The sequence below is a fragment of the Musca autumnalis genome, unplaced genomic scaffold (genome assembly GCF_047663935.1).
Source record: "Musca autumnalis isolate F117 unplaced genomic scaffold, ASM4766393v1 scaffold_2, whole genome shotgun sequence".
Taxonomy (NCBI): domain Eukaryota; kingdom Metazoa; phylum Arthropoda; class Insecta; order Diptera; family Muscidae; genus Musca; species Musca autumnalis.
Window position 1 is genome coordinate 15,368,371 of NW_027411755.1, and position 16,260 is coordinate 15,384,630.

At 36.2% G+C, this 16,260-nt stretch overlaps 1 protein-coding gene across 2 annotated transcripts; it reads left to right on the forward strand.

Annotated features, from left to right (window-relative positions):
• The first annotated feature begins 42 nt into the window (after nt 1–42).
• Nucleotides 43–16,258, forward strand: LOC141393752 (uncharacterized). 2 transcript variants are annotated; one of them, XM_073967166.1, is made up of 4 exons: nt 43–373; nt 6,187–6,423; nt 6,485–6,758; nt 11,240–16,258. In XM_073967166.1, exons 1-4 carry the CDS (start codon nt 192–194, stop codon nt 11,267–11,269), a joined length of 723 nt encoding a protein of 240 aa, XP_073823267.1. In that variant the 5' UTR covers nt 43–191; the 3' UTR covers nt 11,270–16,258. The 2 variants fall into 2 exon arrangements, with proteins under 2 accessions (XP_073823267.1, XP_073823266.1); XM_073967165.1 differs by having other exon boundaries at nt 6,485–16,258.
• The last annotated feature ends 2 nt before the right edge of the window (nt 16,259–16,260 follow it).

A 16,260-nucleotide genomic window follows, 5' to 3' on the forward strand; every position in this document is an offset into this window, starting at 1 on the left:
AATTGGGCTACATTGTTTTTAGTGGACCTAGAAAGGTGAATGGTGCGAATGGTATACGAATTATCGTTCAATCGGCAAAACATCCATCATTTGTTGAAGAGCGCATAGAGACCTTTTTGCCAAACTTGGTGGCTTCTTTTTAAAATTACAACTGCTGAATAAGCGCTTTTTTATAGAAAGTACTAGAAGATATGTCCGATGAAGAGTTTGAAAGACATAAGGAAGCTTTGGCTGTAAAGAAACTTGAAAAGTCGAAAACCGTTTTTTCCCAATTCATACAATTCTACAGCGAAATTACTTTGGCTCAATATCACTTTGACAGGAATGAAACTGAGGTGGCAATACTACGGACGAGTTGCTGCAATGCTATAATGTAAGTTACCAAAAATTGCAATCTATAAAACATGGCTTTTTACTGTTTCTTTTTAGAAATTTGGTCTGTTCCTTTACTTTTAAAAATGGTAACAGTGGCAAAAAATGGTAAAAGTGGTGAACTGGTCTCATATAAATTGTATGCTTTTTAAAGTAAAGGAACACTTTGCAGGTTAAAAATGGTAAGAAATGGTAACCTCAGGCACGTAAAGGAACAGAGCTATTTATTGCTCCGGACAGTATTGAACGAAAAGTAGTCCCAATTTACATTGGGCGAGTTTACTTGCGGCAATTGTCATTTTGTAGGAGAGAGAGGTGAGGCATATGGTAACCCTTTGCCTCTCAGCACCCTCTCTCACCTACAAACTGACAATTGCCGCAAGTAAACTCGCCCAATGTAAATTGGGACGTACTTGCGGTTAATATTGTTTCCACACAGAAAGCTGTGGAAGAAGACGTGGTTGACAAAATATTGGAACGTCATTCTAAGATATCCGAAGTTGTTGCATTCAAATCGAGCAAAGAATTGTTTCCACTTATGCCTCCTTTCCTAAATATTAAAGCTAAAGGAGCCAGAAGTAAAGGCCTGCCTACATAAGCTGCCTTGCCTGCTTACCTTGCTTACTTCTGATAAAAGAATAAAAAAGAAAAGGGCAACCCAGTTCGAAATTTCCTCGGCCTTCTTTATTCTTTTATATTTATTATGTCAAAAATGAAGCATGAAAGCAAGGCAATCAGGCAGAGCAGCTTATGTACGCAGGCCTTAAGTTGTAAATTAAATAGGATGTTGTCACAAAGTGATTCGATTATATGCCGTTGTGAACACTACACTTGAAAGAAATAAAAAAATTTGCCCTAGATTTTTATAAAAGAACTTTTTATTTTTTCTTGGGTTACTTACTCTTATGTTACACGCTGAAACTTTCATACGAAACTTTCCCATTATTTTGGCGTTCATAGATCGAGTTCCATACAAAAGTAGTTTTATGAAATAAAAGTAATGGGGAACACGACCTAAGAACGCCAAAATAATGGGAAAGTTTCGTATGAAAGTTTCAGCGTGTAACATAAGAGTTAGTCCCGGTCCACACTAAAGCGATTTCATTGCAAAAATTTCATGGAATTAGGCGTTTCTAGATCGACTAGCAATTTCATGATATTATGCTTGGTTTACATTTACGAAATCCACTCGATTTCAACTGTCAAATCCATAGGTTAAACGTCAAATGAAATCCAGATAAAAGTCCATTTAGACTACGCTGGATTTAGCAATTATCTGGTTTTATTTGACATATGTTGTATGAAAATGACAACTTAAATCCACTGGATTTGCTAAATCCAGCATAGTCTAAATCAGGCATAAGATTTCAAATGAAATCTCATCTCAAATCCATTGGATTTCATTTGACGTTTAACCTATGAATTTGACAGATGAAATCGAGTGAATTTCGTAAATGTAAACATAGCATTAGCATTACTCTTCTATGGAACTCGATATAGGGACGCATAATTTCATAAAATTTTTGCAATGAAATCGCTCTAGTGTGGACCGGGACTTATACTATGTTTACATTTAAGAAATCCACTCGATTTCAACTGTCAATTCCATTGCTCAAACGTCAAATGAAATCCAATCGATATCAGATGAGTTTTCATTTGACGTATACACAAAGGAATTGACAGATGAAATCGGGTGGATTTCGTAAATGTAAACATAGTATTACACACACAGGCTGTCTTCCGTATAGTCAGTTGCTTTGTGTTGTTTAAACTTCGTCAAAATATTTCAGTTGCACACTCATATACAGTGCTGCTCAAAACATTTGCAACTGTAATGACTACTTCATTTTTTATATAGTTCTGAGGTAATTTATGGATTTAAAATGAAAATATTTTTGTGGGTTTATTGTTTATTGACCGCTTTTTAAAGATTTAAAAAATAAGTAACCATAATTGTACTTATTTTATAAAAAATATACAAAACAAAGCTCGGACTCATATTTGGTCCTGCTCAAAACATTTGCAACTGAGAAAACTTGATTCAAAATCTGAAGATATTATTTTTGTTTTGATAATATATTGTGAGTTAAACCTTTTATTTATTATCTGGACACATCATAAAGGTATCCAGTATACTAAATAAATTAATATATCCTTTGAAATCCTGTCGCTAAGGATAATTGTAAAATTCTTAGATTTTATTCGATTTTCAACAGTCCAGAGTCTATTTTAGGGCCCCGAAACCTTTTATATGATTTTAGATTACTTAATCTGAACGCAAACGATAAGAACACAAAAAATATGTGCAAAAATTACAAGTTTTACGTGGTTATATGTACGTTTAGTGGAGGTATTATGCCAAAACACCCTATTATACGGCATCTGTGGTATGTACGTGGTGCGATTTCGACATATTATATGTCCGGTTAGTTTTTAAATCTAATAAATATCTCGACCTCATGCCTCCAGTGTCATCTCTGTCCATAAAAATATCTCCAGGTCAATATAAAACACCATATTTGTTTTGGGTCAACTTTTTTGTATAAGGGGACAAATTGGATTATCATTCGTCCTGGTGATCAAGTAAATTTTTTCAAGTCATATAACTCATATATTAATTTAAGTCGACGAAAAGTACTCGTTTTTACAACTCTAAAAACGATTCCAAACAATTTTTGCAAAATTTATATGAAAAACTGAAATTTTCCTGGAAATTACTGTTTTCCTAAAATTTGTCAATATTGGTACACCGGTATCTACGGCATGTATCGGAGAGTTTTATATAGATTTATCGATGTAAAGCCTTTATTTAAAATCTGTTGGTGACCTCTGAGAATACCGCTTAATAATTCGCATCATTATTTGATTATCCCATGCAGTAGATATAGTTGTACATTCACCTCCTTCCCATCTTATGACGATTTTAGTACTTTTTTCGCAGTATACAGCTTAATTTTAAATATCGTACTGTCCTTATGTTTACTTTTGGACTGCGTTTGATCCACAGTTTTGAGAAATAAACATTTTTCCATATCTTTGATACAAATTTCGGACAATAACTTTTGTTTTTCTTAAAATATTTGAAATGTCTTGTTTTTGGAATACTTGTCTGTCAAAATTAAACATAGGCGTTATAAAATGTATCCCTCATGAAAGCTTTTGGTCCCCTTTTTCTTACTAAAAACCTTCTTATAACAATCAATGCAAAAAACTCATAAAAAATTAGGTAATAGATATTTGAACCACGGAGTTGCATATGTTTTGAGCAGGCCAAAACACGTGATCCTCCGATATTTCCCACATTTCTTTAAGGTAAGTTTTAAAAACTGAATAATCATTTTTAAATCTTGAAAGTAGGGTCAATTAAGAATCCAACTGCAAAAATAAATATATTTCAAAACACAAAATGTCCCCAAAAATAGGTTAAAAGTGATATAGGCATCTGAGTTGCATATGTTTTGAGCAGCACTGTATTGTCCTCGATGATGCAACTAAATGCATCAGAAATAAAAATGATACATGATTGCTTTTTACCTGCGTTAAAAATTCGTATTTTTGATGTTTTGAAACACGTAGCTTCGCAGTTAAGAAACACAATACTTCACACATTTTCAGTTATTTGCCAAGTAATTGACGATACGGAAGTCAGCCACATCATTCTGGATTTCAAGAAAATGAAAATATTGTTACGAATGTAACTGATAGGTTTAAGTTAATTTAGTTTAATTTCCGTTAATTTAAAAATTTGAATTGTAACGTAACGTTTTATTACGCAGTTATTTTATTTAAGCAACAACAACTACCATGTAGAACACTCTTCATCATTCTAGTCGTTACATTACCTTTTGTTAATGTTCTTTTGTTTGTTTTGCCATAATCATGTAATTATCGTTTAGTTTGTTACTTCTTTTCTTGGATTTATTTGTTGTTGTAATTACGTCATTGATCATCCCCCACGTATGTGAGTCTGGTTGTTCGCTTAGTGCGAATGTGCGTCTGTGTGTTCGTTGTACATATTCGAGGAGTTGCCAGACATTTTCTAGAGGACTCTCGAACAGGGAGACTTTGGGATATAAATACAGGGGAACTGGCAATGACGAGTTGAGTTGTGTTTTAAGCGTTGAACTGAACAGATCGGTTAAAGAATAGCTGCGTGCTAACTAGAGACTTGCTGTGTGCTTAGTAATTAAAGTCGCTTCTGAATAAGTGTAATAAAGTAAATAAAGCATTGTAGAAACGTAATCTAAAACGAGCCCTGTTTTATTTGGTACAAATCGTACTGGGGAATAAAACAACGTCTACACGGAGATTAGTTAAATCTAATTCCGTAACAATATCATCCATCGCAATTTCATCGTTTTCTCTTAGCAGAGATAATTTTGGTGACCATATCATCTATAATAGATGAGTTTTCAGACATAATTTTAGGCAGAAGCATGTACTTGGATTCCAAATAACGGTCTTCTAGGGAAGCTAATCCTGATTCCATGTAAAGGATATTAATGGGCGTGGTTCTAAAGGCATAGGTGCTAGCTCGAATGCTATCATGATAAATAGATTTTATGTGCTGTAGGGTAGTTTTTGGACCCAAATAGGAAATGTACCAACGTTTTAACTAAGTACGTTAATGTCGTTATGTGTGTAAAACTTCGACCAGACAAATATTTAATAATATTTGCCCTGTGGACAAGATTCTTTTTCAAGTTCAGTATATGTTGATTCCAACGATAGGTTTTTTTCAAAGATAATCCCCAAGATTTTCAAATTATTTACTCGAGGAAAGACAGTGTTGTTGACTGAAACTTCTGGAGGGGTACAGTTGTGCTTCCTGCAAATGTGAATTATAGATGATTTTGATGGTGACATTTTAGCGCCAGATTTTTTTGTCCAGTTGTTGATTTTTTGTATAACTTCAGAGAACATATTTGTTGTAGCAACATTTATGCTAGTCCCGGTCCACACTTGCGTGAATTTTATTAAAAAATTTCATGAAAATAGGTGTTCTTAAATCGAATTCCCCACTACAGCAATTTTATTATTTTACTCTACTATGGACGTCGATCTAGAGAGGCATAATTTCATATCAAAATTTCAGTGAAATTACTGTAGTGTGGCCCTGGACCTAATGATATACAAGTCGTCAGCATATATGCAATGGTAAATGTTGTGTTTTGTTGATAATACCGCTTATTTCATTAAAAGCTATTTGGAAAAGGACGACAGAGAGTGGTGAACCATGGGGTATAGGTTTTGAATCAATGAATAAGTAATTCGGTCGTGACTCGGAGTGTTTCCTTTTACTTTTTTTAATGCCAGTTTTAATTCAGCTATGGATATACTTTGCTCTATAATAGATGCGTGATTATTACTTGGCGACTGAATAAATCTGGAAAGCATAGTATTTTTTGCAGTACAGAAATCCTAGTGGAAGTTTCTGTTTAAAGATTCGTTAGACCAACGACTTGCAAAATAGTTTGCAATATCGATTGGGTCAGTTAAAAGAGTATTTGTTTACATCAATTGCCGTTATAGTGTGTGAGGTGTTTTTACAAGATATTCTCTTGATCCTGGTCCATACAATAGAAAGAGGAGTGTCCCTACTTATGGTTTTCGTAAAGTTCTCAAAGCATATTGCTTTTGCCCTCTTATTTTCATATCTGAATTTGCTTTGCTTCTTTTATATATAATTAAATTATCTATAGTTCGATTTTTTTTCTTTTTGAAAATACGAAAGCTTTTAACCTTTGCTTCACGAAGTATTGCCAGATTTCGATTCCACCAAGGAACCATTGGCCTATTTTTGAAATGTTTTAGTGGTACGAACTACACCAGGGTGATACCCACAAAAGAATTAAATCCCACTGTAATGCAAGATTTTTGGAAGAAAGAAGAAGAGAAACGTCGTTTGCTGGCCGAAAAGCAGCAGCGTGAAATGGAGCGAGCCAAACTTGAAAAGGAGCAAAGAGCGCGTGAGGAAAAGGAACATTTGGAAAGGGAAAAGAAATTACAAATGAACAATAAGTTACAACCGGCTCATGTACCGATTAAAACGTAAGTCTTAAGAATGTTTTCTTTTTATTTCAGTAAACATTGCCGAAACATACAATTTCAGATCACCACAACCTTTGAGCCCTAAAAAAACCATGCCAAGTTCAGCATTAACAGAGGCTGAACGTATGTTGGTGTTAATCCCATTACAACTACGATGGTATGTTTATTGGGGTGAATATCCTTTGTCATTTGCTGCTTGTTTATCGCAGGAAGAATGTTTTCGTTTGGTTTTGGCCCGTGGAGCGGATCCCGATAGTCAAGATACCAACGGTAATACGGTGCTGCATATGATGGCGATTTATGAAAAAATCGATATGTTTGATGTGGCCTATGAGGTTGGTACCAATATCCACATACGTAATGCACAAAATCTCACCCTATTTGTTTTGGGTGGCCATTCTGGAGGTATAACATGGCTTAAATACTCAGCTTATAATACCGATAATTGGTATTAATTTAGTGGCGCTCGAAAAGATAATAAAATCTTACAATGGGATATGCGCAACTATCAGGAACCGGTAAAGAGTTTTGAGAGGACAGTAAATACAAATCAAAGAATCTATTTTGATTTATGTCCATTAGAAAAATGGTTAATAAGTGGAGATACTGATGGCAATTTACGGATATGGATGGTAAAGAAGAGGCAATGGAGGTAATTTAAGTTGCTTAGGTAGCCTATTCAGATTGCGATTATATTTTAGTCGCACATTTCGATCTGTGAACGCCAAAATAATGGGAAAGTTTTGCCGCAAATTTTGCGCGTGTGACTACTGAGTATGGAACTCAATCTGTGAACGCCAAAATAATGGGAAAGTTTTGCCGCAAATTTTGCGCGTGTGACTACTGAGTTACGATTGCAATTCAAAGCTATAAACTCTAAAGCCACGCGCTGAAACTTTCATACGAAACTTTCCCATTATTTTGGCGTTCGTAGATCGAGTTCCATATTAAAGTAATTTTATGAAATTACTGTATTGGGGAACTCGGCCTAAGAACGCCAAAATAATGGGAAAGTTTCGTATGAAACTCAGTAGTCACACGCGCAAAATTTGCGACGAAACTTTCCCATTATTTTGGCGTTCATAGATCGAGTTCCCCAATACAGCATTTTCATAAAATTACTTTAGTATGGAACTCGACCTGTGAACGCCAAAATAATGGGAAAGTTTGGCAGCAAATTTTGCGCGTGTGACTACTGAGAAAGTTTCAGCGTGTGGCTTTAGAGAAACGATTCGATACTATTGACTGGCTGAAATCAATGGGAAGAGGTAAATTCGGTATTGTCTTCGTATTTTGAAAGATTTAGACACATTGTTCAACCGTAATGAAGTAATGAGTAAAAAATTAAAATTCAAATAAATTTTATTTATTTAAGCTCCGTTCCAGTACTTTTTTAATGCTAAAATGTTCAAAAGAGAAAACCGTCAAAAACGAGTTCAACGCACACATTTTTCCTAAATGTACAGGAACGAAAAAATGGCAGAAATGTCAAAAAAACTGGAACAAATGTCAAAGTCGGCGTGTCAGCCAATCGGAAGCCGGCAAACATGTAGCACATTTTTGCTCGCTCAAATTTGTCGTGTAAAAAGTTTCTAAAGAGAGAGCCATTCAGCGCCATTTTTGTTCAAAGAGAAGTGAACATTTTGCAACTTCTTTGGTGTACGGGAACGCATTTCGGTGAAAAATGTTCAAAATGTGTTAAATGTGTAAAAACTTTTTAGTTCTGGAACGAAGCTTTAGTTTTCTTAATAACTATTTTATGGTCTGTTCCAGAACTGCAAGAATCTACTAATTTTTACTATTTTTTCCGAAAACATAAAGAAAAAAATGTTATCGTAGAAAAAAATAGTAGCTTCTTGCAGGTTCCGGAACAGAGCATTAAATATTTAATTTTATTTACTTATTTTTTTAACCTGGTTTCAGACCAGGCAAGTTGGTTGGCTTCTTCCAGGCATCTTGATACTTCTAGAGCTGTATCAAAGCGTGATTTGACATAGCGCATTGTATGAGGTGTTGGTGTATTCGTACATCGTCTTCTTAATCTATGGAAGAAATTTTCAATGATGTAGTGGGTTCACAATTTCTTAGAGCTTAAATTTCCATGTTTCTCTAACATTACTTCCCACGCTCTTAGTCCATTTTTACATTAGGCAATTTTCCTTGCGGCAATTTTCAGTTTGAAGGAGAGAGGGGTGAGGCATATGGTAACCTTTTGCCTCTCAACACCCTCTCTCACCTACAAACTGACAATTGCCGCAAGGAAAATCGCCTAATGTAAATTTGGACTTACTGTTGATATGAAAAGTGTTACGCAGGGGTGTCTCATTCTTTTCAGAATACTCCTCAGTTCGGACAGTGTACTTTTTTCTCTCGCAGAGGGACTTCTCGAGACAGCAAACGCAAAAAGAGTGCCATGACTGAGACAAATTTGATGGTGGGCTCCAGGTCTTGGTTCACTGGTCGAATCTCCATCAGACTGAACAGATGTGCAATACTCTGCCTGCCGAATATTTTCTGGAAATCTTCCAGTTTGAAAGATTCCTATGAATAACGATGTTTAATAACGTCTCCTCCGTTGGGGCCTTTGTGTTTGAACTTCTCAATATATTCAAAAGTCACTTTTGTTCTGTGGTATCTCAATCTGCCCTCCTTGAATGCACGGAATAAATTCACCACCAGATGTTGTGGATCCATACCCCAAATTTTCCTTCGGCTGGTTCGGGGTTTCTTCCAGACACAGTTTTAAAGATGTTACCACTGAGGCTAGGCGAAACCGTCAATGAACGGTCTTCAGGGGGTGTGTAATGGCGCCTGCCCATAGTGCCCATGAAGAGGCTCCAATTGCTGAAAAGACTCGTCAGTGCTTTATCTTCGTAGCCGTTGATTCCGCATATCCCAGTTGGTTAAGTGGTTGGTTAAGATACCATTCCAATGGGTTATTGAAGATGCCATCCAAAATGTTTTGGATCTTTTGGCGGTCACGGCCTTGTAAAAAGAATGGGCGAAGTTGATAAAAAAAAATGACTTGCACCCATGCTTGAATAGCATCTTTGGCATCGAATATTTTGGTTTGAACCTTAGCGATCAAAGAACAATTCAAAGCACTTACGATATGTCACTTATCATCTTTAGTTGCCGCGCAAAGTTTGTAGAACATTTTTCTATAAAAAATGTCCATAATTACATTTCACCTTGATTTCTGAAGTGAGAGAAAATTGCCTCACATTTTCACTTTTTTGGCATTTATGATAGCTACTTTTCTCACGAACGTGAGTTTTGCTCTAACTTACTATGTTTACAATAATGGAGGAGGCGAGAGTGAGAAAACTCACGGTGATTGGACTGATAGACTTCCGCAACAAATGTTATATATACATATACATATATATCACATTAGCTCAATATGGAATCTACTTTTTAAAGCCGATTTCGAACGGCGTAAAGAAGTTTTACACTGAAGCGCTTACCAAATTTGTAAACAAGTGGTCTGTTCCTTTACTTTTGAAAATGGTAAAACTGGCAAAAGTAGCAAAAGTTGTAATCTGCTTCCATATGAATTGTATGGTGTCTGAAGTAAAGGAACGCTTTTCGAGTAAAAAGTTGTAAAACTTGAAGATTCTTGCACGTAAAGGAACAGGGCTAAGGTGAATCAAAAAAATCTGCTATAAACAGATTTTCCACAACTTAAGCTGGGTACACATTGTCAGTTTTGAATGACAGCTTTGTTGTTGCTTGCTAGTGTGGCCGTTAAGTACAGTACACATTGTCAGTTTTGAATGACGATTTTTTGCAATTATCGATAACTGTCCAACCGTCCAGCAACCACAAAATATTTTGTGGTTGCATGATGAATGACAAAAATGAACGGCCACACTAGCAAGCAACAACAAGGCTGTCATTCAAAACTGACAATGTGTACCCAGCTTTAGAGGTAGTTTACACAATCTATCAATGTCATATGACACGATATAAAAACATTCCGTATTTACCCACGGAGGCAATGTGGAAGCGCAGTTTTTTTACATTTTTGCTGGTGTGGACGCACAGAGTAAATGGCGTAAAGTGGGGTTCAGACGATCAGTTTTGACTGACAGCTTTGCTCAAATAATCGGTTGCTTGCCAGTGTGGTCGTTAATTTTTGTCAGTCATCAGGCAACCACAAAATTTTTTGTGGATGTTGGACAGTCAGCTGTTGGTTGTTTGTTTGTTTGACCGTGTGAACGAAACAACGTCAGTCAAGGAATAAATTAGAAGAGTAAATATCAAATAAAATTTAAAAAGTCGTGTGTTTTTATTAATTTTATTGATTCTTATTGCAAATAAGAAATAAAAATAGCAGACAAAAATCTTTTCCTTCATTTTAATATCGGCCAAGCAAAAACTTGCAAAGGAATTTTTATGTTGCTACGAAATGCAAAGATGCCTCTGGGACATAACCAGTCCAGAATATATGATGCGCGACATTAAAACAAAAGCATATGGAGAACTACTAAATGTTATGAAGAAATACAAGAAGGATTGTTCTATTGACGACGTCAAGAAGAAAATAAACGTAATCCGCTCATCGTACAGAAAGGAATTGAAAAAAAAAATAAAGCAATCTGAATCTTCTGGAGCTAGAATGTGAATCTCGAATTTCTTTTAAAATATTCACATGTGAATATTGTTTTCGGGAGGCTATCCATTTTTTTTACCCATTTCCTTCTTCTTGTCACTTTATTTTCTTCCTCTAAAAGCGAAATGATCAAAAATGCACATCCAATCTTTTTGTCATCCATATTTATTAATAAAAGTTGTTATTTATATGATTTTATAGATATGTGAACACAGTAATTTTTCAACTTGACTGTTGGTTTGTCATCCAACTTGAATGACTGTTTGGCCGCTACGAACAGCACAACAAAACTGAAGCAATCGATATTTGACCAAAAGCTGTCAGTCAAAACTGATCGTCTGAACCCCACTTAAGAAAAATCTCCAATATTACACATATTAGCGAATATAGAAGGATGGAAAATTTCATGTCATATGACATTTACATATAGTGTAAACTACCCCTTATTTAGATTTGTGCCAACCTTTCGAAAATTTTAAGGCCTGAACAAAATCAATCGTCGCTTGCTTCCCCAAATGTCAAATTATAAAGTCCCGGGCACACTAGAGTAATTTCATTGAAATTTTAGCATGAAACTATGCGTCTATAGATCGAGTTCCATAGAAGAGTCAAATCATGAAATTGCTGTAGTGGGGAATTCAACCTAAGAACACCTAATTTCATGAAATTTTTTAATGAAATTCACTCTAATGTGGACCGGGACAAAGGAATGCCAGAGCCTCTTTGCAAATCCTCCTGCGCTCCCCTTTAGGAGGCTCTGGCATTCCTTTGTCCGTGTTTATGGGTACTTTACACGATATGCTTTTTACATATGAGCTGTCACTTTGCATATATATTTTGTATGGGAGAAGTGACAACTCATATGTAAAAAACATATCGTGTAAAGCACCCATTAGACACACAAATTTCTCGGGAAAGTAAATTCAGGGGCCTAATTACGACATTCGATTCGATCGAGTATTTACTCGTGAATGAAAAAATCGAACTATGAAAACCAATCGCGCCACCAACTGTACATTTACTAATGGGTACACAATACACGATATGGTTTTTACATATGAGTTGTCACTTTGCATATACATTTTGTATGGGAGAAGTGACAACTCATATGCAAAAAACATATCGTGTAAAGTACCCATAAGGTAGATGCATTAGCAATCTGTTACAACAATGTCAACATGTTTTACAAAAATAAATCATTTCGTACATTTTAATGGCATAACTTCATTCCGAAATTAATACCCAAAATATTGTTCATTGAATTCAACAAATATTTACATTTTTTCATTATTATTTGTTCCTAGTTTTTGCTTTACTACTTACCCCCAGTTTTTGTAAAAATATTTATTGTTCTCACACGAATTGTCAAATTTTGTAGATCGATTTAATCGCCTTAGGGCAAATGTAGAACGCTGATTTTTGAATGAGGAATTCTATACTATATATAGAACATGCCTACGAAGAATTAGGTCTGTATATCGTCTAGGGGCTGAGCTATGGATGCTCAAATTATTACGAATATAGACGAACGAACAAAAAATAGTTACAAAAACAGGGGGTTAATGTTCTTTTAAAAACACATAGGTTTTCATAGATCGATTTATTCATTTACGAGCAAATACTAGATCGAATCGAATGCCGTAATTAGAGTTGGCCAATATAGTTCCTGGAGCGGATCGATCTTTCTAGTTCCTTTTGCCAAAAGGAACTAGTTCCTTAATATAGTTCCAAATAGCTCCGAGAGCGATATAGTTCAATGCATCTTTCTCGTTCCACGCTCTTTTTATTTCCTTCATTCTAAATAGTTCCGGGACCGATATAGTTCAATGCATCTTTCTCGTTCCTCGTTCTTTTTATTTCCTTCATTCCAAATAGTTCCGAGAATGAAGTAGTTTAACACATCTTTCTCTTTCTTTATGTTTTCATTTTTTGGTGGATGAATTGACATAAAAATAAATAAATTGCAGCAATGTAACGAGGATGTAATTTACATTTATTTAACAATGTGGCCGCATCTGAATGATGAAGGAACCAAACGTGAAAGATCGAAGAAAGAAAATGAATTATATAAATGAAAGGAATTATATGCACGGCTGGAACTATATGAACTAAAGGAACTATATAAATGAAAGAGCCGGATATAGTTCCAATAGTTCCTTGTCCGGAATAGTTCCTTGGAACTAGTTCGTTCCGGAACTACACAACTCTAGCCGTAATTAGGCCCCAGTTTTTAGGCAATAGGGGGTAGGAAAGCGTATTGAGGAGCTCTTTCTTCTCCGCTCTCTCCCAAAAAAACTCAATTTACTTTCCCGAGAAATTTGTGTCTCTAAACCAATGTCGTGCTTTGATATTGTTAAAGTTACGAAGTTTTTAGGCAATTCACACACACACACGACCCGAACGCAACGAAAGAGCACACAAATGTTTTGATTTGTTTTTGTTTTGCAGCATGCGTGCATACAACGTTACTAACACACTGTCAAAAGTTGCAAATATTGAGAATTTTGTGTGCCCTCTTCTTGGTCGGCTATGCCACTGATGGGCAGAAATGCTCTGCCTCACACACAAAAGTGTAAAAAATACATGAGTCTCTCGCAATTTGCCCATCAGTGCTCTAAACCAGGAGGAGGCATTGTGACTCACAAGAGAGCCCATGTGCTCTAAGTGAGCGTAAATTTGTTATCGCTCACAGCCTGTGTAGATCAGCCAAGATCATCCATATACGTTAACGTATGTTAGAACAGAGTGAGGCAGAGAAAATTTTTGGGTCTCTCTTGTGCTCTCAATGAGCGTAAATTTGTTGTTGTTCACAACGTGTTAGCATCTACACAGGCTGTGAGCGATAACAAATTTACGCTCACTTAGAGCACATGGGCTCTCTTGTGAGTCACAATGCCTCCTCCTGTGTTAGAATAACAATCAGTCGTCGTTGAGCAGCCGACAAGTAAACATGTGCATGGATATACGCATAATTTTAGTGGGGACACTGAACAAAACCGCACACACACGCCACATGTTTACTGGCCACAGGTCTAGCAACCACTGAATGCTGATATAAACTTTCTTGTGATTCTCTCACTACTTTACTCTCTTTTTTATTTTGAGCATCAATGGTGTAGATGCTAACACGTTGTGAACAACAACAAATTTACGCTCATTGAGAGCACAAGAGAGACCCAAAAAATTTCTCTGCCTCACTCTGCTCTAAACCAGGAGGAGGCATTGTGACTCACAAGAGAGCCCATGTGCTCTAAGTGAGCGTAAATTTGTTATCGCTCACAGCCTGTGTAGATGCTAACACGTTGTGAACAACAACAAATTTACGCTCATTGAGAGCACAAGAGAGACCCAAAAATTTTCTCTGCCTCACTCTGCTCTAAACCATGCGGCACCTTTTTACTCGCGAGCAAGCAAAGAGAGCTTCTCCCTCCACTCACTAATTGAAAAACAATGCACTGACAACAGTGTTTGCTCAAATTGTTGTTGTTGTGTGCCGATTGCTGCTCTAAACACAGACCATGGTACAATTAGAAAGGTACAAGGCAAATATAGAAGGTAGCCGATTCGGCGAATTGCTACAACAAAGCAACTTTTGCCGTAACATAATACGTCAAAATTTGTAAAGAGAATCAATTCGCCTTGGCGCTTAAATTTGCAGCGATTTAGCTTCGGCCAATCAGAACAAGATGTTTGTTTACATTTCACAATTACAACAATTTTATTTGACATTTCATGTTCAATCAGCTGATAAGAGTCGGCTACCTTCTTTAATGTGCCTTGGAAAGGTAGATGCCTCAGCCCAGCTGATCGAATCTAAAACGTCAAAAAACTATGAATTCGCCATGAAAAATCAAAACAAAAAACCATATGATTCGGTAAGTAAGAGATAGCATGTCTACACTTTATAGACAAACACAAGCGATAAAAAGAGACAACAAGAGACCATTTGGCGAAAATTTTGACACTTTACATTACAAAAAAGTTGCTTTGTTGTAGCAATTCGCCGATGCATCTACCTTTCTTATTGTACCATCCCAGCAAACCAAAATCGGAAAAAACATCAGAGTTCGGACCGAATTCGGTCCGAAAGTCGGATGAAACGTCCGAGTTCGGATCCGAATTCGGTCCGAACTCTGACCGAAAGTCATATGGCGTGGTTGACGTGTTCTCTGACCGAAATTCGGATGAAAATCGGATGTTTTAGCCGACTTTCGGACCGAATTCGGTCCGAACTCTGATGAACTATCGTATAAATTTCTGATTTATTTACCGACTTTCTGACAGCTATCGGTCCGAATTCGGAAGTAAAATCTTATGAAATTCGAAAGTGTTTTAGTTAAGAAATATCCAAACCCTATAAAAGTTTATCTACTATAAACATATTAAAGGTTTTAATATCATCTTATGCTGTGTTAAATGCGGAAAACAAACTGTGGAGAACAACAAATTCGTCAACACGATATGTGGAAATACTTGTCTTCACATGCAAAAAATTTTCATACACATAAAAGTGTTAAGAAACTTAACTTTGGCCATATACAAATATAAAACATAGTGTTGAAGTTTGACGAAGAAAATCTTTACTTTCAATAACTTCACAAAAATAAAGAAATATGTATGCAACCGATCACTATGAATAACATAAACATAATAAACCAAATTTGTTCTCCGATACAGAAATTAAAACCCGAGCACTCAATTTTTCTTCGTACTGCATCAATGTCGGCACGTCAACAATTACACATTTACAATGTGCGAGCGAAACATGTACAATTCTTTTCTCTCTGCTTATTTACACTTAATTTTGCCAAAGCGGCACAAGAGAAAATAGAAAAATTTCCTTCAGAGAGGGAGAGAGAGGACAGGAAAAAGTTCGTCAGACTAGTCGGACAGAGTTCGGACCGAAGTCGGTCAGACGCCTCGGAAAAAACTTCCGACTTTGAGCAGGCGCGTCGGACGTCCGACATTGTGTTTGCTGGGATGACACAGACTTTATAATTTGACATTTGGGAAGCAATCGACGATTGATTCTGTTCTGGCCTTTAAGGCCTGCGTACATAAGCTGCTCTGCCTGATTGCCTTGCTTTTCTGCTTCATTTTTGACATAATAAAAATAAAAGAATAAAGACGAAATTTCGAACTGGGTTGCCATCAGTTGGAAATTGGGTCGGCCTTCTTTGTTCTTTTATTTTTTTATTGAAGCAACAAAGCAAGGCAATCAG